This window comes from Drosophila busckii, chromosome 3L (genome assembly GCF_011750605.1).
Source record: "Drosophila busckii strain San Diego stock center, stock number 13000-0081.31 chromosome 3L, ASM1175060v1, whole genome shotgun sequence".
NCBI lineage: Eukaryota > Metazoa > Arthropoda > Insecta > Diptera > Drosophilidae > Drosophila > Drosophila busckii.
In genome coordinates, this window is record NC_046606.1 from 16,122,974 (window position 1) to 16,148,810 (window position 25,837).

At 38.1% G+C, this 25,837-nt stretch overlaps 2 protein-coding genes across 2 annotated transcripts in view; both read left to right on the forward strand.

The window, feature by feature from the left end:
• The first annotated feature begins 3 nt into the window (after positions 1 to 3).
• LOC108599533 (synaptotagmin-5) overlaps positions 4 to 25,837 on the forward strand; it is a 34,776-nt gene continuing 8,942 nt past the window's right edge. Inside the window, exons 1-3 of the mRNA XM_017986417.2 lie at positions 4 to 114; positions 8,525 to 8,659; positions 8,729 to 8,788. Of these exons, the coding sequence (XP_017841906.1) occupies positions 8,546 to 8,659; positions 8,729 to 8,788 (174 nt within the window). The 5' untranslated portion in view covers positions 4 to 114; positions 8,525 to 8,545. The remainder of the gene's footprint in view (positions 115 to 8,524; positions 8,660 to 8,728; positions 8,789 to 25,837) is intronic.
• On the forward strand, positions 13,722 to 15,702 carry LOC108599534 (homeobox protein Hox-B7). The gene is made up of 2 exons (XM_017986418.2): positions 13,722 to 14,653; positions 15,430 to 15,702. The coding sequence occupies exons 1-2, from the start codon at positions 13,787 to 13,789 to the stop codon at positions 15,637 to 15,639; spliced, it is 1,077 nt and encodes a 358-aa protein (XP_017841907.2). The 5' UTR covers positions 13,722 to 13,786; the 3' UTR covers positions 15,640 to 15,702.

Below are 25,837 nucleotides of genomic sequence, written 5' to 3' on the forward strand. Positions count from 1 at the left end.
TTTATGTGCAAATAATGTAAACACGCAGTTTGAAAATACCAAATAACAATTGCATTTAAGAGCATACCAAAAAGCTGACGTTGAACACTGCAGCGCAGAAACTATAACAAATTTGTGAGTATCCATAAAATATATGCAACAATTCAATTTTAAATCAATTAAAAATTTCAATTATTATAGGCAAATATTGCTTGTATTTTTTTCCTATAAAAATAGATTTACCTATGTTTATTAAGTAAAGCAAAAGTTCAAATTCGCAAGCATGCACTTGAATAAATTATAGAAAAAAGGCAGACGCCTCGAGTTGCGGTTATGGCAACAAGTTGTTTCTGCACAGCTGTTTAAAGAAATCTATAATAGAGTTAGGGCCAAATCCTTTCAGAGCTTATTACAAGTATAGTTAATTGACAGCGCTGCTAAGGAACAAAGCTCAATTGTCATTTAGCTGTCCCTGCTTTGCTTGGAAGCTCATTTGTTGTTTATGCGCGCTCTAGTGGTTATTAAGACTACAATTGTTTGCCCGGCGGGCAGCTGCCTTTCGACCTTCGCACAAAGCAATCACAGCCACTAGCATGAGAGTCCCAGCAAACAAACAAGAGCAGCAGCAGCAGCGACAATTGGCCACTCCTTGGATGTAAAGTGGGGAATTTTATATGCTTGACTCGACTTGACTTTACTTGATATATAAAATATATGTACTATAGTGTATGCACACAAATAGTCTGAGTGGGTTTTTTGTTTGCCCCACATACAGTTACTATTTGCATATATGCTTGAATTTCCATTGTTGATAAGATATAGTATATACAGAGTGGGAGTTGACATAGCTTATCTGGTTAGTTTTGTACACATTTATTTGTTTGCAAATACAGTTTTTGCTTTTTTCGTTCCGCCAGGTGAGCCCAAGCCCTGCTCCTGAATGATATAGCGTGACGTCAATGAGCAATTATAATTGCTAATAATACTTTGTATCGTTTGGTTTATCAAAAATTATGACTTGTGTTATAGAACTAGTTATAAAATTAATATGCTTAGTAAGGATCTCTAAGAAAATGCAAGATGAGTAAGGAAAAATATTACTTTACTAATATTTTGTTAAGTTAATTCAAATATGAAACTTGAAAGGGAAACAATTACGACTCATTAAAGTTTGAGCTCAGGTATGTCGTTTGAATAAATGTATAAGGATATTGAAATGTCTAATGAAATCAGTTTATTTCATATTTATTAATTATTATTTAAAAAATTCTAATTTGTGAGCAGCTAAAATATTGCACAAAAATATCAAAGCTGCATTCATAAATACTTACTTAGCGTATGCGCAATAACGTATACGCCATGTTAAATGCCTTTGTTATGGCTACAAGAGCCAAGTTAAAAAAATCTTTTTTCGGCCATTTATTTAATAGCTCTACAATATAAACTATTTATGTGAATATAGCAAAAAGTAAACTAATCTGTTTTGCTTGACACATCAATAGTTGATTTGGATTCAGTGCATATGCATATTTAAATTATAATAAATGAGTTGTTGTTATTTAATTATTTATTGAAATCATCAATTTATTGGCAACTTAGTCATTTACAGAATTAACAAAGACACGTAAATTTACACAGTTTGCACACGTTAATTTATTTTAAGCTTTTCAAAAGCAAAACACTTGTTTATATAAAAGAGACGTCTATGCTGAGCGTTTTCAAATACGTACAAAGCCTGCTAACTTTCTTCAAGCATTGCCAGTGAAACAATTGAAATGGAATTGTTGCTGCTTTAATATTTTGCGTGGTTGATTACTACAATTCATGGACGAAAGAAGCTAAATCAATATTGTATCTCAGCTATTTGCGCAAGTTTTAATTTTTGCAATATAAGCAGGCTTGGCTGCCACTGACAATCAGTTGAGTGCAGATATTTGTAGCTCGAAATGCGTTGCTTCCAAGCCTTGACGTTCATCTGTGTGCTCACATATGTGAGTGCGCAATCCGCCAGTGTGGTGGCCACCCGTGCACGCCTAAGCCAGCCCCTGATCAAGCTGGCGGTGCAGCCAGAGGGGCCCATAGCTGCTGCGGTAATGCCAATTGCCGATGCGCCAATGGCACTGCCCGCTGTTATGCCACCATATTGGCCAGGATATGGCGCAGGACCTGCCGGTTATTATGGCTATGGACCAGGACCTGAAAGTTATTATGGCTATGGGCCAGCTCGCTTTTCAGGATTCAGGGGAATGCGTGCAATGCGTGCGCGTCCAGATAGAAATATAGCTGCCTTTGGCTTAATGCGTCCCGATAGAAATCTAGGTGGCATTTTTGCTGGCGCCGCTCGTCGTTGGCGTCCCAGGAATATGCGCCCCAGACGCCGACCACGTCCTAGCATGCCTCAGCCCGAACCCCAGCCAGAGCCCCAGCCAGAGCCAGAGCCACAGGCAGAGCCAGAGGCAGAGGCCGAGCACCAGACTCAGCCAGAGGCAGAGGCCGAGCCCGAGACTCAGCCAGAGGCAGAGGAGGAAATTGTGCCGGATGCAACTGTTGACGCCGATGCTGAGATTGAGGCTGAGGCAGCTGCCCCAACGGCAATTGTGGGAAGTGTTGAAGCTGCTGGTTCCGCTGATGTTGCCGCTGAAGTTCTTGCAGATCCTGCACCAGCTGCCGCCGCCTAAATATATGCCCACGTCATATTTAATCGCAAGCAATGAAATTGAATATATGTATATTGACTAATTAAATGCATTATTTAACAAAAGCTCGCGTGTTGTATGCTCTACATAAAGATTAAACGCATATTTGTTTATTAACTGCTGCTGTTAATTTACGTGACGCTGGCGCTTATCTTATCAAAAAGAATATAAAGCGTAAACAGCCATCGCACAACGGCCATCAAAAGTCCGAGCTAGTCCACCATATGGCGCAATATTGAAAAATCCAATCAAAATGTTAATTCAAAGCACAGCAGCACGCTAAAAGCCCAAGAACAATTTATGCTGCCGCGAACATGAAAAAAAAATAGCCACTGCGCATTGTTATTGTTATGTTAAGCCAACACTTTGATTTTGCCTTTTTTTTGGTTTTATATTTGGCAGCGCATAAAAATCAATGCGCGGTTTCTATGCGAATTTATTTTTTGCTTTAATGAAAATTATGCAAATGCTGCGTATACATAATATTTTGCATGTAAAGCTGTAAATGTGATTGACAGCAGAGTCTGTTGAGAGCAAAAGAACGACAAGCACTTGTTGCTGGCAGCTACACATAACTGTACATTCATTAATGCTGCGAGCAACCCCTTCGGGCGGCTCAGTTGTCCTAGCCTGGGCTGGCGATTTGTGAGCTTTGCCATCAACTTGTTTATTTTTAGGACGCTTGCTTTGGGGCTTAGAGCATGGCGCCATCCCAAACCCTCGTGCGTTGCTCTCTTTCCACTTGTTGCCTACAGCACGCGCGCTTATTTTCCCAGTCATGTGGAGTGCGAATGGCAGAGTAAATAAAATTATCAGCCTGTTGCCCAGCTAGTTATGCCACATGGACTAAGTCAAGTTATAAGCAATTGCGACAGTTTCCATTCGTATAAAACACGCTATTGGTTATTTGCAGCTATGTTAGAAAAACGAAATATGAATGGACACAAATTAAAGAGGGTGCTCCTTCAATTTCTTTCTCCCGATTATATGAGAAAAGCAGTTTTGAACATATTATTCAAAGTATGTAGTTTAGCTACCAAATTTATATTCAAGCTTAAAAATTAGCTTGGCTTTTGATTAAATTTAATGAATTTTTAATTAATAATAAAAAAATTTTATTTGTATATATTTTTATTCACTTTGACATTTTTGTAAAAAAATGGAAAAGGGTGTTATGAAGTTGTGCAAATGTTTGTAACAGGGTCAGTCAATTCGTCAGTCTGTCCGTCTGTCTGTATGAGTTGGGTTTATCAGCAACTATAGAGTTAGAGCAACAATTTGGTATGTATGGTGTCAGTATCCAGGACACTACGTTATTTATTTTTTTTAATGTTCCTTCCACCAATCGAAAACAATTAAGGGCCAGTAATAAAAATCTTGAAAAAATCTGAAATCAAATACCAAATTGCCTAGTCATGTTTTCGAACGATTGTGAAATATACATAAATAACTTAGGAATTATTCACATTTCAATTTACAATATAGACAGCGTGGTGCACGTGCTGACGCGCCATACAATCGTCGCTGCCGACGCAGCGTTGTCGTCGTTGCTGACGCTACAGCTACCAGCAGTGACGCGTCCGCTGTTTTGTGTGTATGTGTTCATGAGTGCATGCGTGTGTTAGCTGCCCTAATCAAAGTGTATCTAAAAGTTGGTGGCGTCCAACTTTAATTTGTCCAGAACCAGTTTCTGCTTTAGCTGCATATTTTTGGAAAACCGGACATCAGAACGCTTAACGTTCGTATAAAATCGTGTATAGCCTTAGTCTTGGAATCAGTTATCTGAAATCCGTCAAGCAGCCATGCGGTTCTTTTTACTATTAGCTCTCTTATGCCTTGTACTGATGACTACACTTTACTACACTGCAGTGTACGCGAAAGGGCTCAAAGAAAATGATGTTGATTACGAATATCCAGATTACGGAAATACTCCCTATGATACCGATCCCGAGTACGATCATAAATTTAGGATTGAATGAATGAAACTCTAAATTAAATTATTGTATTTTAAATAAATTCGTTATTTTTCTGTCATGTCCAATAATAAATTTAATACGAACTCGATCTGCCTTCAATAAAAACTCGATCTATCAAATTTGGTATCTTTATTTTGTATAGTCTCTGTTCATATAAAAACGCAATTTCGGATTCACTTACTTGAAAATCATCGATCAACCAATTCAACAATTTATTAATATGCGCGCTATTGTACTCTCTATGTTTATATTTTGATTGCGACATGATACCAGAATGCTTTCGATTTAGATTTCACAAATAAGGACAAAGATGAAATAAAAATGTGAAAATTATGAAATTGAAGAGAAAATAGTAAATCCAAAATATTTCTCATTGTAGTTTATTATTGAGATTAATAAAACTTTTTAAGTTTGGAAATAAAACGTAATAAAATATATAAACGTTAATAAACAAGCAATTCGTGAAATTAAATTCAATCAAAAGAAAAATATAAATCGCAAGGTCTAAACTAGTTATTTTTTATTATAATAGTTTTCGCTGTTGTTGCTTTTATTATTAGCTGTGGTTTTGGTTATTTTAATTCATAGAAGTCGGTTGTGTCTAATTTAAAATTCAAAACTAAAAAAAACTCGATCAGGCAAATATGGTGTTTTTTTTTATATAAAACGTGATTCGCACTAATCTCGGATTCAGTTACTTGAAAGCCGTCGATCAACCAACTTAACAATTTATTTAAATTTACTATTAGCTCTCTTCGGTCTTGTAATGATGGATCCCAATGATGAAGTTGAAGAGGAAGTAGTGGAGGAAGACGATGAGGAGGCTGAAGAATATGATGATGATGAGCAACTAGAATAAAGAACAGCAAATAGCAAATCTTCTTACTTTGCTTTGTCAATAAAACGCGTTTTATTAAATATAACAAAACACCAACAATATATAAACAAAAATTGCCAAGTTATCGGTATGGAGTACATTCTATCATATTCAGAGCACTGAAATAGAGAAAAACGAATATTTATGATGATGATCATGAATTTAATTTTAAAGCTACAACTAATAATTGGTTATTGTAGCTAAAGTGAAAGTGAGCAAGGACAATTGGCGTTTGTTAATTTCTTTTGAATTATTGAAGTCAACCTTCAGTATATACAGACATGTCTTTATTTTGTGGTATAAATAATCATATCATAGAGAATAATGAAATCGTAAAAATTGTGTAAGCATTAGATAATGGCAAAATTGGCAAATCTCCAAACACGAAGTATACAAATGAATAGTACTACTTTTCAACTGAGCTCGGCTATTTCATATTGATTTTTCTTTCAAAATTCACTGAAATATTATTTGCATGCCTTTCTTATTGCTGCACGCTGCGAAAATTTGTTGTACAAGCTGCTTGACTTACTTAAAATCACAGCGTGAGCAAGCCACAGAAATTCTTTTGACTTTTTGCCAGCTACGCTTTTACTTTTCTTGGTTTTGCTTTAGACTCGCAAGTAAATAAAAAAAACTTGCCATTTTTTTATACTAAGAGGCTTTTATTTCAAGTCAAGTGCGCTAAGCTGCTGACGAACGCAATCATTGTAGTTTTACTTTAATTTAATTTAATCAAATTGTGTATACTGAAGCATATTTATTTGAGAGACTGTTGAGCACGCAATTCTACTTTTGGCTTTGTTTTTATCTCGATATGCGCCTATAAGTATGCAACGCTTCTCTTAAAAATTAATCTAAAGTTAGCACTAGTAATTTCATATTTTTGTTATAAATAATTCATGTACGTATTTTATTCAAATTTATTACATAATAATTTTCAGAATATAAATATAAATAAGCACTAAATATTAGAAGCACGAAGTTAGTAAATTAACTGGACTCAGGTCGTTATAGTATTATAAGAGACGAATCGGTAACTCTTACCGAATTCGAACTCGGATTCATAGCTTGACGGACATCATATGGTCCGTGATCCCAAGTATTTCCCCAACCATTGTTCCATCCATAATCTTCGTAATTATTGAAAGGATAATCATAATTTTTCCAGGGATTGCCAGTAGCATAATTCCAAGGAGTAGCGCCACCTTTATTCCCTTTGCTGGGCAAAATTTGCTGCTTCGGCTGCTTGGTTGGGTTCGAAACTATTTGTGCACTATTGCCCATAGTCTTGGTGGAGTTTGAAGCTTGAACAATATCTGTAGCCAACTCTGCTATTAGGTTTGAAACTGTATTCAAATCCATATTGGGTAACAACTGAGGAGCAGCATAGGCTAAGAAGCCAAAGCTGCCAAGCAGCAAAGTGCACAGCCAAACGAACTGCATGCTGTAATGGAAATTCACAATGTTGCATGCTGCAAGCAATTCTCTCATTTATATAGCCTCACGGTAGTGCAAATGCCTTGACCGCAATTGAAAGTTACATTGATTAAACAGCATTTAAAATTTGAATGCAGGCAAAGTGTAGCTGAAATTTCGTGTATACCTAAAAGTATCTCGAAGATACAACATACACGTAGCTATTTGTGTACAAATATTATGAAACACACTTGCGCAAACAATAACAGTAATTCGTGGAAAAATAACCTTTACCAATAGAATCTTGACAAAAACAACAATCGCAAAGTTTTTTTTAAGAATTAAATATTTACTAATATAACATACTAATGATCAGCTCCACTCTAATCGTATCAGACAGTAGACAGCTGTTTTATTTTTGGCTAACAATGAGTAGCCTCGAAAAAGGAAATAGAAGCTGGCCTAAAATCGCAACGCATTACGTTCATATAAAAACTTGTACGGCCGTAGTCTCGGGAACAGTTATTTAGAAACCGTCAAGCAACCAATTCAGCAACTAACCAAAATGCGCGCTATTGTACTGTTAGCCCTCTTCGGACTTGTTCTGATGTCCACAGTTTATGCCAGCGAGGAAGATACTCAGGCCAAAGATATGAGTGACGAATTGGCTTCTAATGAAGAGAGTGATGAGATTGTGGAGGATAGCGACGAAGAAGGAGCAGATGATGTAGAAGGAGAATTGAAGAAGGTGAAGAGGAAGAAGGTGGAGAGGAAAATGAAGATGAAGATTATGATGAAAAAGATTCCCGTGAAGAAAACTAAATAGTCCCAACAGAAACTTATCACAAATGCACCTTCAACCGGAACATACAAAAATAGCACACAATTTATAATAAAAACAAAAACCAAACAACAAAACATATTATCTTTTACTCAACTTTGTAATAAAAAATTTGAGTTCTGCTGAAGCATAAAAAACCGGTTTCTTTATAATAAATTGACACTTCAAAAATATAAACAGTATTTTCCAAGACGTCGGTATGCGAACTCTACTCGTGCTAGCATTTTTAGCTTGCTTAGCTAACGGCACAGGAACTCCAGCTCCTGAAATTGAAGACTCTGAACAAACTTTTGAAGATGATAAAGAAGAAGTCGAGCATATAAACGACGAAACAGAAGGCACTGATAACATTGAGGAGGATGAGATTGATGAAGAATTCTATTTTGATGTTGAAGCCACAACACTACGCAACTTTCTAAGGTATCCACCCCAGACTGTGCATGGCAAGCGTTATCCCAGATTTGCTGTACTCAAACGTAGCAATCCGGAGCTGGTAGATGTTCAATTTTAATAATCTTCTAGTCTGACGTGTGCTTCAAAAAAAACCCCGAGCACTATTTGCACAGCTGTACCAAAGTAACTTATGTATGCGTTTGCGTTTGGCGACAATATAAATTCGTTCACTTGTCTACAATAACAATTATTTAGAACATGAAACATGTATTTTTATAAATTTGTTTAATAAAGTTTCATGCTTAGTATTCTTCACTAAATGCCCAACTTTGACTTATTGCAGCAAGTTACGCATCAAGTTGTCATGGTCTTGGTAAGCTCGGCGGTGTTGGGTGCCGCAGCTGGCACTGGTCTGGCTCTTCTCTTGGCTGTTACTATCGTCATGTACCGCTATTATTTGCTGCGTAAGCGTGGCAAGGTAAGTGTCTGGAAATGCATTTAAAATATGCGTGAGCAACTGAATTTACATACACTTTATTTATCTCAGGAGTGGGAGGAGCTGGATCGTTGGGAGGAGACGCGCATAATGCGCAAGCTGCAGCTAAGGGTGAGTAGTGCCTTTAATTGACATTTTATATAAGCTGCTGCCCATCCCAGACCAGTGTCAATTACAAGCTGTGCCTGTCATTGGCATTGGCTGCAACTGATTATACAAGTTGTAAATTGTGTTTAGTATTTAACATTAAATGAAAGCTGCAAAACATTCTTTTGTATTGGTAACTAAGGCTATAAATTATTTAACATTGTTTTATTGAACGTAAAAACAAATATCTAAAATAGCTTAATTGCATATTCACTTTTAAATATATTTTAAATATGCTTCTTAACCAACTCTCAGCCATCTAGCGGTCATAAACGTCACACGCTACATGTTAAATAACAGCGTTCTAAGAAACTTTTAAATTCGACCAACAGATGGCGCAATTTTCAACAGTGCGCACCTTACGCGCTGGGGTAGCATTAACGTTTTTCTATTAATTGCATTTATTAATTTAAATTTAGCAGATTGTGTGATCTTTCTCAGATTTTTTTGCATAGTCAAAAATAGCTTACCAAGCGTCAATCGCGGTCTGTATTGGAAATTCCGAAGTTATTAAATAGATCGTTGTGAATCTTTCGGTCGAGCACATGCTTGTTTGAGTGTGTGCTGAATTTTAAATATTTCTTTTAATTACTGTGGGGGTAAGCCTGCTTGCATAGGGGCATCAGATCGGATAAACTTGCATTGGTATATTTATATTGTGAGATACAAATGTTATTTTAGAATCAGTTTATTTGAAGAAATTATTGAATTTTTTAAATAAAGAATGAGCATTCATTAACGTCCTTTTGCTGCGATCCCCAATTGTATTGTGGGCTTGTCTTAAAATGTTCATTTAACTTAATTTAAGACACTTAGCAAGATTAAAAAAAATATATAAGATTTGAAAATCTAATGAACAAAATAGGAAGCTATCAAGATAAATATTTTTCGAAATATCAAATTCTACAAAGCGGCAAACTTGGCAAAATGGTGAGATGCATTTGAATAAAAATGCATTCAAATTTGGCAATGTTAAAATTTTGTTTTTTTTTTATTTGTCAAAGATTGGCGAATAAATAAAGAAGTAAAATATAAAATATAAAATGTAATAATGCAGTTTAAATGTGAGCGTCGTTTTGTAAAAAAAGCCTATGGTACCGATTTATTTTTTGTGAATTTAAAACTTTTGTAATTTGTATATCTTAAGGGTATTTTATTGAAATAAAACCGACTAAATATTTTCTTGTGTGCTTCGCCAGTTCTAGTACAGGTTATTAAGCCAGGTATTGGGTTTACATGTATTTTTTTAAATTATTTTCTTACAAGCCTCGTTTTTTTTTAAATAATTGTAGTGTCTGGCGCTTTAATCCTTATATCAATAAAATTGTATATACAAGGATTGACATAGATACAAATGTAACTACTGACAAATCACGATATATGTTGCGGCTGCAACTGCAACAAATTAAGAAAAAAAAGAGAGAAAAGGGTGCATGAATCTGGTATGGCTTGCCGTTGCGTCTGTCAATTTCATATTTATAAACAGCCGTATCAAATAATTGTCAGAGGGTAGTTTCCATTACAGTTGCTAGCCCGTGCCGAGAAACGCGCGCATTTTCCATATCAAAGGATCTGTTGTTAGTTTTATTTCTCGGCTGCTCTCGACTGTTTGTTGTAGCTGTTGACAGCTGTAAGTGCCGTCGAGTGGTTTGTTTTGTATACGAATTTATGTAATTTGATTAGACACTAAGTATTTAATGTGCATTGCTGGCCAAGCTCACCCCAAGCCGAGTGCAATACAATATATGGGCCTCTATAAAAAGCCACAATATTGACCACAACAAACATGGCCAGGCTGGACAATAAACTAGCGGCTGATTAATGGCATGCAGCGGCTATTGTAGTTCGACTATTTGGTCAAAGGACGCGTAAAAAACAACATAGCCAAATATCGTTAGACATTCTATTGACGAAGCGCTGTTACCTGCACTAAACGCACAAAGGAGCCTCAATAGATCCTGGACACAAAGACAACTGCAGATCACTGCAAGTGCGCGCAGCTCTAAACAATTGCTGCTGCCATTGTTTGTGCATCTTTGTGCCGCACTGACTTTCATTCACAAACGTTGTACTTAGACGAGCGGTAAAGCACTTTGAAAATAGTTTTCTATACATCCTTCCAGCCAAAAGTCCAAGCGGCCAGACCGCACACACTGAGTGCACTTCATTCAATGCTGCATAGCCCCAGGGCTTTTAGAAAAGTGTATTAATAATTTATGCATCGCAAACCGCTGCAGTTATAATGAAGTCATATTTGTTAAGCCAGCAAATAAACAAATACAGGCTTATAACAAGCCGCAGACCGGATCGCGAACCCTTAAAACTTAGAACCGCTGCCAATGGCAATCTCGAGCGGTTTCTCCCTTTGATTGCCAGCAAAGTAGCAACAATGGCAACTACAACAATCAGTCAAATGCAAATGTCACAACCAATTAATGTCAATATGTGATGAAGAGCAAGTCTGCCTGCATTTGGTGGTGCGACTGCTGCTGGTGGTGGTGGCCGCCATAATAAAAATTACAGTTTTGTTAGCTTTCATTTGTTTAACGTTTGTTGGACTTTTGTTTGGCATTTAAATGAAATTGTGCGCTTGAGTAATTTCCAATGAACTTAAGCTTGCCCAAGATACTTTTCTACAAATGTATCTTTTCTCTTAAACACCACCGAATTTCCGAGTAACTCAAACACGTGGCGTAGCATATAAAAATTTCATTGATCAACAGCAGCACGCACTGTAGCCCAGTTTTAAACAAAAAACTCTGTTAAATCGAGCGCAGCTAAGAAATGCGCATAAGGTCATTACAAAGAGTAAAAGAATAACTCAAGTGGCCAACACAATAAGCATGTCCAGGCTATCGGGAGCACGAGACCGACGCAACGCCTACTTCAAGCAGTTGCCAAATAGCAAAAAAACAATGAGAAAAACTATTGCAAATCTAAGTGCAGCTGCAGCCATGTTGCAAGTACCTTTGCCCGCCAATTAAGCAGAAGCCAAACAGTCAACAATGCCCCAACAATCGCCTACATATCAAGCGCTGCAACGTCTAATGTGCAACGTTCAACGTGCAGCCTTGCAACAATGCCACTGCGAGTTTGTGCAACAATTAATGTCGGCAATTGTGCTGGGCTTTATAGCCACTTAACATATGATCAAATATCATTGAAACGACACCCAAAGGACATACAAAGCCAGCCAATGCCAACAATGCGCTCTCAAAAGGACAATTACAGCAAATCCTTAAAGTCACTTTACAAATGATAAAACTGCCGCCATAATTCCCTGCAATGTAACCCAAAAACATACAAAAAATCAATAACTTAGGTCCTACCTCAGTCCGACGACGGCGACGCAATGTCTGCCCCGCACACAAAGACGCAACATGCGTCGGCTCTGTGGCATGAATGGACTCGTAGGTATTGAAGGTAGCTGAATGGGCCCAGTTGATGTGATGCATTGAGCATTGTTCGGCTATTTGGCAGAGACACACACGTAGTGAATGCATCAATAAAAACACGTTAAGGTGGCTAACAGTGCTGCGGACAAAAGCGTTAAGCGTGTAAAAATGCCCAAAGGCCATAAGATGCCATGAAATTGGCATTCAAATTGTTAACACATTCCTGGAACTGCTTAGGCTAACTGGGTTACAATTTTAATTTTGCGTGTATTAAATTTAAACAGAATTTTCAACAAGGTTCAAAAAAGTGTCTTGAGCAAACATTTTTGCTAATGACATAAATTAATTCTAACGCAACAAGAACTTGTATTTTCCTTGAATTTCTCATAGAAGACATGGATTAAGTTCAGAATATGGAGTTGCGTTCTTAGATTGCAAAATGGGCTTATGATAAAGATTGAAGACAGTTTGAACTTTTATAAGAGCTAGATACAAATTTATAGTGCAACAATTACAACCAAATTTGTTTAAAATTTTACAGCTTACAGTTCAATTTAAAAATTACAAAATAAAACATATTTTCGTTGCTTTCTTTAATTCCACCATGAACAGATTAATGAGAAGTCTTTTTATTTAAACTATAAGGCAGTATTATATTTTAGTTATTTTGTTGGTACATTTAGCAAGAGTGTACAAGAGATTCGTAGAATTGTTTATCAATTATTGTGAAGTGTTAATTTAATTTTATTATTATTTTCAAAAGATTATTTGTGAATATGTGTGAATCTTAAAATCGGGCTTAGTTGAATAATTACATTTATTTTAGCAATGTTTGCCTAAATAGTTTCTTACGGACTGAAATTAATATTGAGGTCTGTAACTTTATCTTTAACAACTTAAAGCTAATTTTAATATTTACTTATACTTATAAACAATATTTACTTTCGTATTAATGACGAATTATAGATTCACATAACTGTATTACTTGCGACTATTTAGTATCTTAGATTATTAAAAGGGCTTAGCCTACTATTTTCAATTAAAATGCAAAAACAATATAGAATGAATTGCTTATAAAAACATGAGAATGAGCTTCATATTCCATGACACGCTTCTTAATAAATTTTGTGTTTGAATAAAATCTGAAACGAAACGCAACTGAATGAACAAGCTTCTAAGCATATCTAATATCTATGGCGTGTCTGTGATTTTGTGTGTGTGTGTGTTCCTGTGCTACCTGCCATTGTGAATGATCTGTATGCCCCGGGGGCGGAGCTTAAATGGCAACAGTTGCTGCTATTAGACAAAGGCAATTTCTAAATGGTGACTTAATGGCCAAGAAAAACAACAAGCAACGCATCGAGCAACCCTCAAAGCAGATCAGCGCGCTCACTCGCTCGCAGACACGGAGTGCTCAGAGTGTTAAGGGTGTAAACCAAAACCACCCCTAATAGCTGCTATATAAAGTAAGTGGCACAGACTCGGAGACAAACAGTAACGCTCAGACCACGATCGTGTTAGCTGCGCTCAAAACCCACAGAACTCACTTACGAATTTCTCAAGCAATATGTCGCGCTCTTTTCTTATGGATTCGCTGCTCAGCGATACGAGGGATAAGGAATCACTGGCCTCACCTACGGCCAAGGCAACAGCCGCCGCTGTAGCTGCTACGGCCATGTTGCCCGGCCTGCCCATGCTGCCCTATCCCGCCAGCTATGTTGGCAGCTATCTCTTCTCGCTGGGCATACAGCAGCAGCAACAAGCTGCGGCTGCCACTGCCGCCGCTGCAGCCGTGTTGCAACAACAACAGCCACACAGCTCGCTCTATCATCCGTACGCGCAGTTCTTCAGCAATAGCAACAAACGCAAATCTGGCGGCGGCGGCGGCGGCTTTATCAACTACGAGGACTGCTATCCATCGCCACCGCTCTCGGCCAATGCCATTGCCAGCAGCAGCACCAGCACACAGCTGCCACAGCCGCAAATGTCCGGCAGCACGGCCTTTGCTCTGAATGCCTACTGCACTTCACCCTCAGCCTCCTCCAGTGCATCGCTGGACTTTGAGCCGCACGCCAAGCGCAGCAAGCACGAATCCTCCTGCTCACCCACCAGCTCACCTCTCAAGGCGCAGTCAATGGCCACCTGCAGTAGCCAGCTGGACATAACGCCGCTGATCAGCGACTATGCCGACTCCAGCAAACGCATACGCACCGCCTTCACCAGCACGCAGCTGCTCGAGCTGGAGCGCGAGTTTGCCCACAATGCTTATTTGTCGCGTCTGCGGCGCATTGAGATCGCCAATCGGCTGCGCTTGTCGGAGAAGCAGGTGAAGATCTGGTTCCAGAACCGACGTGTCAAGCAGAAGAAGGGCGACTCTGAAAGTCCCACCTTCAATCTGTCCAACAACTCCAACAACAGTCCGCAGAGCTCGCCGGCACTCAAGCTGAGCGCCTAAACTAGTTAAACATCAATTGTACAGTTATTTTAAATTCATATTAAGTAGTCTATAAATTAAATGAAAAAAACAAAACATAAACTAAAGTTGTCTACAATTTATTTAACTCAAATCTGTCGAGCTGAGCACAGCAAGTCAACAAATATTTTGTCACAAAAATTTTCTAAAACATGTCGAACTTCTACAAGGAGCTGAAGAGCGAATGGGCCAAGAGCTCACCGAATCTGAGTCGCTGTGGCCAGCTGCTGGACTCGCTGAAGCTGGACATGGCGCGCGTGAGTTTTGTGGGCGTGCAGAGCAAGCTGGCCATGCCGCCCAAGCAGAAGCAGGAGCTGCAGTTGTCGCGCGACATGCTGGAGATAGCCATTGAGCATAGCATCAAGATCAAGGATAACGCTGCCTTCGAGCGCTACATGACGCAGCTGAAGACCTACTACTATGACTTTGACAAGCTGCTGGATTGCTCGCCACAGATGTACAAGTATATGGGACTGCAGTTGCTCTACTTGCTGGCCACCAATCGTATTGCTGACTTTCACATTGAGCTCGAGCGTTTGCCGTCGGCTCTGCTGCTGCAGAACGCGTTCATCAGTCCTGTGCTGGCGCTGGAGAACTATTTCATGGAGGGGCGCTACAATAAAATACTGCAGGCCAAGAAGTCTATGCCCTCGGAGCTGTATGCCAACTTTATGGATCTGCTGGTGAGCACAGCACGCGATGAGATTGCCTCCTGCATGGAGAAGTCCTACACCAAGCTGGCGCCCAAGGTGGCCGCCAATCGACTGGGTCTCAAGCTCGGCAGCAGCGAGCTGCAGGCCTTGGTGGCCAAGCGCAAGTGGACGCTGGACGCGGAGGGCAACTACAACTATGCGGAGCTGCACATCAGGCAGCGCGAGCGAGTGCCCGCCAACGATATTGCGGGCAATACTCTAACCTATGCCCAAGAGCTGGAGAAAATTGTTTGAAATAAAGCGTTGACGTTAAGCCAATTTAGCGCAAAATTATGCACAGCACTGCAATTGAATATATATATGAAGCGTATATTTGTCAGATTTAATTTTCACACATCTCAAGGCTAAGTTGACAGCCGTAGCCAATGCAAACGAGCCTTATTTAAAAACTCGTGTTTCCTCTATATAATGCTTATTCGAAATAATTCAGCTGCCAGTCTGACAGCTATATTTGTATATACTTAAGCCCAGCATCCAGTTGAGATAAGTCGGTTGCGAAAATATTAATTTCTTTAGACAAAATACAATTTCGTTAGTCGGTATTTCCAGTTTGGGTTGCTGCATACATAAACGGCATGAAAGAAAGCTGACCAGCTTCGAAGTTAATATATAGTCGAGAAAAGTATATAGTTTCTGAATTAAAGAATCTTATGCAGGCAGCTAAAATGTGATATGGCAGGACCAAATAATTGTAACAGACATTAAATTACTTTGCGAAGTATGGAAAAATGCTAGTAAAGTACAAGCGCAACAAAAGACTTAGGTGTTCTAAATGATAAAAAATATCTATGCAATTTATATTTTACTTTTATATGTATATAATATAAGCAACGCAAAATGGTTGACTAAAATTTTAGGAAGATTTATTAGGTTTAACTAACGATAAAAGCAAACATTTTGTTTGGCCCAACACTTGAGTGAAGTTTTGTATATAATTGAATCTATGCGATAACAATAATTCCTATAACAAGTGCAGGAAAGCTGAGAAGTGTTGTGGATGAGGTGAACATTGTCCTATTTAGCTGATTCTACATTTTTCAAATTGTGTTTTGTTTATCTAGTAAAATCTAATCTGTGTGCTCAGCAAACTTTTGGTGATCTTTAGCTATATAAAGAGTGAGCTCATTTGACAGCAGAATATTTATATCAATTGTATACTACTATGCAATAACAAATTGTGTGTGGTTTTTAATATTTTTGCTTACTCATTGCTGCCACAATTAATCACATGAAATTTTGTCTGATCATTGCGCATAATTTCCCACGACACTTGAAATTGTCAAGCTAATTAACGAATTCGCCAACTCAGTTGCAGTTGAAATTGCAATTCGCTTATCTCAACTGCATCTCTAGTCGCTAACTGATCTAACGCAACTCATTCAGCCATGAGCTCTCGTACTATTTTCCTCAATGAATGGATGTACAAATGTCCATTGTGGGCATTTTGGCAGACTGAATGAGGCTGCCAGGGGTGCGGTGCTAATAAACGCAATTGCACCTACGCCCCGAGACGAATGCCGTCGAGAAGGCAAAGAAGAACGGCACTGTCGGTGGCTTTCAAGGGAATCGCCTAGCCATTCAGTCTACTGGCTATTCTCTTGGAATTCGTTACAGGTACCTCCAGTGTATCGATCGCTATCAGTGACGTAGACAAAAAGTTAGTTGTGTGTGCCTCAAGTATGCGCCCACTTGAGCTCAAGATCTGTCCTCTTGAGACTCAAGTGCGCAGGTAGGTGGTGCTCGACTCCCGTTGCGCATAGTCTCTTCAGTTTTACAAATTGTTTCTGCATTTGCCAAACTCATTGAATGCTGTTTGATTTTGTTACTGATACAAACAAGTTAAGGAATTTAATTGATTGCAAGAAAATACGTAATTGGTTGCTATTGTAAAAATTACTTTTTGGGTTTTTTTCATACGATTTAATGCGAGAGTGTGAAAGTTTTTTATTTTATTTTCTTGATTACTTAGACAACAGCAAAAGGATCAATTTTAAAAGTTATTCATAAAAAGCAAACTAATTTTTAATATTATATTATTAATACATATGTGAGAATTACTCAGGCAACATTTGTTTTCAGTATTGGGAAATCCCCAAAACTCAATTAAGTCTGGGTTAGTGGTAATAAATATAGTTATATAAATATTAAAGTTGGTTAATATACTAAACAAAGCTAAGGTTTAAGCTTTAGAAAAAGTGTCTTAAGCGGCCACAGTAGAGCATGTTGGTCGAGCATGTTGAGCTCGAGAAATCATCGTTAGTGGGAATGCTCGACTCCAAATATTGTGTTGGCCGAGCCGCTCGAAAGAAATAGAAATCATTCTATCTTGTTTGTGTTGGCAAGCAATGTTGGCACTAGTTAGTGGCAAATGAAATTTTAGCTCGACGAGCAGCTCGGCCAACATGCTCTACTGTGGATGGGCCGCTTAAGGTTTGTTATATAATCTAGTTAGACTCAATTTAAATTTATAATTTTCTAAAATATTAATTTGAATAATAGATAAAGGGATTATGTTTGCTACCATATGCCTTGTGACTTGAATAATCTTTTTTTATAAATACAGCAGACGCTTTTCTGGACATTTTAAATTTCAAGAGTTTGCTTTATATTCATAAAATTTTCAATGACAAGATTTCCTAATTGTGTTTCAGTGTTGTATTGAATATTTGAATATAGTCTAGAATTTTTCCATTTATCTCTGCTCTTTAAAAATATATATACTAAGGCTCCGCTAGTTTCTCAAGCATCACTTTCTCCTGGGCTACCTATACAACTTGACCAGATGTTCAATATGCCATTTGCCTCTTACCTGTTGTCGACTGTTCTAGCGCCCCGTTGAGCTTAGCATACTATGCAGAATTTAGATGAAGAACAAAGGCGAAAGCACTTCATGAATGAATACAAACTCAAGTGCAAAACCTCTTCACTTTGAAGTGTTTTCTCGCGCTCTCATCTTCACATCTATGGACACGGGCACTTTTTTCGTAAATTCTATATTCTCGCTCATTTCATGAATGAAACTCTATTTGTTAGCTACGCTTCGACAAGACTGGGAAATTCCTTTGCGCAGCCTTGTTAGAAGATCATTAGCCAATGCGCTAGAAATTCTTTTGAAATATTCTACAAAAAAAAAAGAGAGAACAGAGAAAGGCAGTGGGCTCTACCTGAACAACAGGACAGTCAAACATTTGTCAGGTGCGCAGTCTGCGCTGGGCCAGACAGCCTGTCGCCGTTGCATGCAACAGACGAGCGTCCTGTTGTGCCACGGTTGTGGTCTCAAGTGTTTAATTTATTTCACTGAAATTGTTACAGTTTGCTTTGATTTGCATTGCACTCGTGGGAATCGAATAGAGAGCAACAAGTTCAAGTTTACTTGGGTGTCGTTATTGGTTGAAAGCTTTATGAAGCTTGAACCTTAAAGCTTTGCTGGCCAGTGCTTAACGGTAATTTGATTCTGATAAGCTTTTAGTCAAGTTTTGCAACTTGTTGCACTTATGCTCAAAATAGTTTCCAGGGACATCAAAGTTGACTAAAAGTTTTGTTTTATTAAATTAAAAATTTCCAGCTTATATTATTATGACAATTTAATTAATCATAAATACTTTTCTTGGTATTTAAAATGTAGTGTAAAAATGTTCTTAAATAGTTTATCAACTAAAGTGTTATTAGTAATATAAAAATGATTAGACTTTTTAAATTTCAACTAAAATAAGTGAAGGGAAAACAAGTCGAGGTCCAGTTGCTATTCTATTTACCTATTGAATTTATTTGATGGCTCAGCGTATGAGCTAGGAGCACAAGGACGAATACGCACATTGACTCCTGTGTAGGCGCCAACAGGCATCTCCAGCTCCAGGGGCAGCAGACACATTTCCATTTACGTGGCGCCTGCTGCTGAGTGGCGCCTGTTTAAAATGAGCTTGCCACACAGTACGATGCCGTTATGCAACAACGTGTGCTCCATGACGACAGCTGGCTTAATAGTCCCTACACACATGCATGTATCTGTGTCTGTGTGTGTGTGTGTGTAACTAATGCGATGCGCAGTTGTCATTTGGTTTTGCGCTTTGTGCTCAAGTCGATCTAATTACGATTATTTGCTCATAGTCATATCATAGCATAAGTCAAGGCGCTCTCTGATGTCTTTGTGTGCGTATGACAAAAGCGAATATGAATAGACATAAGCATAACATATGTACATAAGCAGTATGCTATGTATTTGTAATCAGATACTCAGCGCTGCTCGTGTGCACAATAATTTCGAAGAAGCCCCATGAAAGCAGTTTGCATAACTTCGAGCACGTGTGGTATATACTATACATATATGCATGTGTGTGTCACCCAAGTGTGTGTGTGTGTGTGCAATTAGGAGAGCGGCTATGAAAAATGCAAAACACTCGTAAATATCCAAGTGGAAATCGAAGAGCATTTAATGACTGCCAGGAAGAAAACACATTTTGCCACGTGTTTCAATTATAATTGCGCCAAATACTCAACATAATGAGCTTAAAAAACAGTATGCAAAGACAAGCACTTACACAGCTACCCAAAGTGCAGACTATACAGCACATTAAAGCTTTTCAGCGAAGCATCAATTCTAATTAAAGCGAGTTAGCAAGGATAGCAAGGCTCTTACTTGGAATTCGAATACCCTCTGGTCAAATGAATTTCCTAAGAAATTTATTTAAGGCACACTAATATATACATTGGAGCATAGCTGTTGAATAATGATTGGAATTGTAAGGTTAATCAATGATTAAATTACAATGATATTTGATTTTGCCTAATTGGTTCACGCTTACAAATTATTGAAAAATATTGTGAGATCAGTTGAAAATATTCAAAATAATTGAAAATATTTTAAACTTTTAAATAATTTTCAGTTTTTTGAATTATTGAAATAATTTTTGATTTTTTTTTAACTACAAAGTACAAAGTTAATTACAAAGTAATTAAGGTATACCAATCTTGAACTAAATAACTTTCGTTCCGATTATTTTTCATGCATCGGTAACTGAAATATAACAGATGTGCTAAGGAATTTAGTAATTACATTTGATAGCGAAATAATTATAATTAAAAATTATGCTTTTCACCTAATTAGAGCATAATTTTTATTAATTTATCAACAAAGGAAATTGAAATTGGACTATTGAAGTTTCAGCTTTTTGTCATTCTGTTTCCTTTGCAAGCTTGCTATAAGTAATATTATATAAAAATACTAATGCATATATTGATACTTGAATCATATACTAATGGCTACTAAATATTTTATTTGGGCTTTTGGCTTAAACTTGTTGCTGACATATCAAGAAATACGCACACGCTAGCTAAACTATTTTTGGCTTACAACAATATGAATATCTTTTAATAGGACTGACCTGGCGAGGGTATAAATTATGCAGTAAACATGTTTGCCTCAATGTCGCACAAATCTCATAAGAAATTTATAGCGGCCACGGCAATGAGGCGCAAATTCCAAGTCAGTTTGGCTGCCTGGATACGCCCTACACTTATAGAAGAAAACAAAATTAATGTTGGGATCAAGTGTCAACGACCTAAGCTAAAGATAGAGAGAGGGTGATATGTTTTCTAAACATTTATTTATGATAATTGCAATGAATTTGTGATTGTTTTCAGAAGAAGTTTTTGCACACAGGTTGATTTAATTAGACATTGAGTAAATATTGTGCGCAAGTTTCGAATAAAAAACAACAAAGTCAAACAAACAAGCAAGCTGTGCAAAAAATAATACAAAAAATGGCAGCCCCTAAGGTGGTCTCCGAGCAAAGCAAATAGTACGCCAGGTGGGGGGCGGACTCACGTGCCAGCAAACTTAAAAGCAACTTGTTGCAGAGCCAGAGCCTGAGCCTGAAAGAGAGAAAAACTGGTAAACTAAATGCGTAATATGCATTTAGCAACAAAACTGACTTGTCTGCTTACGCATACAGAGACAAAAAGAAATTCATGCTACATGCCCCATGTACAGCATGTTGTGGCTGTCTGGGGAAGGCAACACACACAGACACACACACACATACAGAGTGCAATGCAAACTGTTGGAAATTTATTTTGCAATGCGCTCAATGTCAAATATTCAGGGGCAAACTGAACAACAGGTAAACACAAGTGCAGTCGATAGTAGTCATGCTCATTATGCTTTGTTTAGTTTACAGTAATAGCAGTAGAGTTAATAAATAGCTATAGCTAGGTATACAGACATTAATTTATATGGACTTTTAGCTAAGTGTATATGCATGTATTTTATATTTAGGTAATCTGCTGTTGCGTCTCGCTCTTGTTGTTTGCTTTCAAGGTGAAGTTAAACACAGACGAGAGACGAGCGACGAGCGCGAGCTTTTCAGCACAAATGAGCTTTTTCGAACTTTTGGCAATTGATGAGTGATTGTTGTCCTTGTGAGTTCAATGGTCTTGAAAATTTGCAAGCTATCAAAATTGAGCCATGCAACATAAACAAATCGAAACGTTGTATTTTAGTTACGCACAAGTTCTTTATTTGTATAATAAATTTAAAAACAATACTTGTGTAGTATATTTTATAAAAATGCTGCAAGTGCAACAGCTGTTAAGGCAACAAGTTGCGAAAAAGCTTTCGAAGTTTCTATACACATGCATGTGTATGTGTATGTGTGTGTGTATTTCAATGCCATACGCAAAAAGCTTTGGCCGAACACAATGTCGTCTCAGCCGACGACCTCGTCCAGACTCGAATTTTGCAACTTGTTGTGCTGTGGCAAACGTCAAGCCCACCCACTGCCCCATTGTCAGCCACGTCGTCGTGGCAGCGCGTCCTTTGGTGCCCGAGAAGTCAGCCCAAAACCGAAATTGAAATCAGTTGTACGCGCGGAGTGCTTAAGTGTGGTACGTGTCCAAAACGCCAAACGCAAAACTCAACGCTCAACAAAATTCGTAGTAAATTCAACACGCAACGCGCAGCGTTTAAAGCTTAACAAAAGGCCACAAAACGAAAGCGAAAATACAAGCGAAAACGAAAACGAAAACGCAAAACTAAATAGTGCGAACCTGAAACGCCACAAGCAACAATGTTTAACAACCACACCATAATCCAACATAATAAAAAAAAGCTTATCTTAGTTATTTAGACCACGCCCATTCTTATAGGAAGAAGCGATAAAAGTAATCAAAATTTTGTCGCTTGCTGCTAGCTGATCGAAAAGTGTTTTAGGATTCTGCGCATCTTGCCTTTGTGGCTGCCACGAAACTGTTGCTTTTGTTGTGCCACGCCACACACAAGACAACACCACACCACAACACACCACACCACACACACACACACACACACACACACATAACACACATACAACCACACACACACACACACACCACACCCACACACACACACACACACACACGACTTCAATTCAAACAAAATGAAACTTGAATTTTATTAGTCATACACACCCACACAAACAAACAACAAACCACACACTCAGAGACGCACGTATACGAATGCAAATGTTTTATTAAAAATGCTTGCATACATCAAGGAGTTCTCAATGCATTATTTAGCAAACTTACTTTGAGTGAAAATACAAGCTTAAAGGCTCCAAGCAGCAAGCAGCATGAATTTAAATCAAGCAGCAACAGCAGAAGAAGAGGCCGTAGCAGCAGCATCAGAAAGCAAAGTTAATATAATTATTTATAGACAAGGAATCAGGCGAGTGCACAAATTGGCGTCAAGCGCCTTTGAAGCAGCAAAAGTGCGTGCCACAGCCTGTGGCAAATATGCGTGGGTTGCGGCACAGCTGTTCACACGTGGCAGCGTTTCAGTTGCCTTCTTCACTTGCAACGATCTCAGAGCACACGCGCTTCAACTTCAATTGCACTGTCGACAATATCTTTCACTTTCAACGCTACTAGATAAATAAACGCATAAATGCAGATGCGCATGTATGTCTCTCTCTGTGTGTGTGTGTGTGCCTCACAATTTGTCACAATTAGAGCTGCTGTGTAATAGCAGCAGCAGCGTCTTAGAGTCCAGCTGCTGGCACTTCAATCGTAAATTTCAATTTGCCATGAAACTGCACACAATACACAATTACATACACACACACACACACATGTGTGTGTTACATTTGTGCCTAAGAGTTTGCTTAGCTGTTGAAGTAAACGTTGCATCATCATCATCAAGATGGCAGAACTGCAATTCATTTGATTGACTTAAAAACTCAACGACTTGTAGCACGTTATCGCATTTAGCCAAGCCATAAATAAGCCATGAGCAATCGCAATCTATCTGTAACGCATATGGCTGGCAGTTTTATATGCCATGCAATATGCAAATGTAATTAAGCTGCCTGACGTGCCATTCAATAATGAAAGCAAATCTGCAAATTCTATTGAAATGTACTGCAATGCCCACCCAATTCCCCCAATTTACCAGTCACCTGGGCACAGTTATGAGCAGGCGCGCACCCAATACAAAATCAATATGTTTGCCAACCGCATAACAATGCAATCAACTCGGCTTCCATTCAGTTTGCTTAAATTGCACAAAATAATAGGTGAGATTATTTTGAAGCTAAAGGTATTTGGTTCTGATGCTTGTTGTCATAAGAGCATAACAGTAAACATAGCATTGAGCGAAAACTCATTAAGTGTGCCAAGCAATTTATCAAGCTACAAACTCTCATATTATATAAACTAAGTCTGCTAACAAAGTTTTTTTTTTTAATTTTAGTAACGAAATGGAGTGATTAGGAGGGTCTGAGTTAAGCGCCTTTCAATGTTTTACAGTTCTCTGAATTTTGTCAGCTTGTCATATTTGCTTTTTTTGTATTTTATATGATTTTGTCCTTTCCTTTATTTTGTATCTGCCGACTCATATACCTTCTACTGGTTACCGAATTCAATCTGACAACTGACATCCTACCTAGCTTTATCCTTTACAACATCTATCAGACATGTCATCAAATCGGTAGCTAGGTGGATATGTTATAAGAATAAATCGTAACGTGGCCTGATATTTTTCTCGTAATAGAAAATTACTCATAATGTGTTCTCAGCTTATTTTTACTCCATTGAACTTAAATTGTAGTTTTATTCTGCTCTTTCCATTTATTGATAACGGCTCACGGGTAACAGCTCACCTAGTAACTTCATTGGCTACCGGTTACCAGTTACCGCCCAAACAAATTATTCGTGATCTTATCATGGGTATATCATAGGCACAAGTCACTAGTGAATTCAGCAATATCCGTTTGCTCGCTTGCTTCTTATTCTATAACAAGAACTTGGAATTTGAATGATTAACCGTTATGTCGTTGGAGAATGTTTTTATAATGATGATGATTTGATGATAAAATCACATAAAATCATATATTTATTTCTATAAGTACGGCAGAACTACTTTAGTTTCAACAGAAAGCATATTAATGAAGCGAGTGCGACTTGAACGTACCTACCATAAGTATACGAATGTCAGCTTTAGTATGATATCTAGCAAAAAATCTATGAGACAATGCAATCTTTTCACATTTATTTCAATCTTTCTTATTGCCAACAAGATTGACACAACATCATTGTTGGGAAAATTCTTTTGCTGCTGGCCAAAGGATGCGCCGTGTTTTATTTTGTTGAATCAAAGGTTTGCAAATCGGATAATGCCAGGTCGGCTACAATGGCATACTTATACGCAAAGGGTTAAATGGCCAAATTGTTGATGTCGCTGCCCCTTTGATCTGCTGCATAGTTGCTGCAGTTGGGATATTCGCAAATTATTTTATTTTCATGTGTTGTCTTCCATTTTGTGTGTGAACCGAACTGAACCGCAATTGTCTATGTGCCTGCCATGCCGTCAGCAATATGTTGGGAGTGGAGCTTTACAACTAGCTACAAACAATAGTCCTAAAGCATTAAACCACAACTCATACTAGCTATGCATGTGAATGTGTGGCCTCGAGTTATATAACAAATTCTAGTGCAACTAGCGGCTGCATTGAATTTTTATTGTATGTGCGATTAATTTGTTGCCTCCGGGTGGGCAAACTGTCTGCTGGAAATGGGTTCAAAATACAATTGTAAACAACATTTGATAGACAGACAGACAGACAGAGAGACTGAAGAGTTGAGCGCGGAATTGACGTTTGATGAGCGGATTAAGGCCCAGGCTAACAAGTGTTGCCCAATTCCCAGAACGTTTATTGCTGCGCAATTTCAGCAAGTGCGCTGAGAATCTTTTCAAATGCAAAGCATATATCTTTCTATATTTATATCAAATACCATGTCTGCTTGTTCGCTGCTGTTGAGTCAAGCACATTTGGCCTTAGCACAGACTTGACTTACTAATGCTCTTGGCGACTCGACAATGTCAAGTTATTGTCAACGCATTGCTGCCATAAATCCACATAAAAGTCACGAGGCATTGTTGCAACAATGCTTGCCACTTAGC

Bases quoted from the DNA above. Each gene is read 5' to 3' on its own strand.
- LOC108599534 (XM_017986418.2), top strand. From the start codon at position 13,787: ATGTCGCGCTCTTTTCTTATGGATTCGCTGCTCAGCGATACGAGGGAT. The intron at 14,654-15,429 runs GCACTCAAGCTG...TCCTACACCAAG, and splicing joins ACAGTCCGCAGAGCTCGCCG to CTGGCGCCCAAGGTGGCCGC.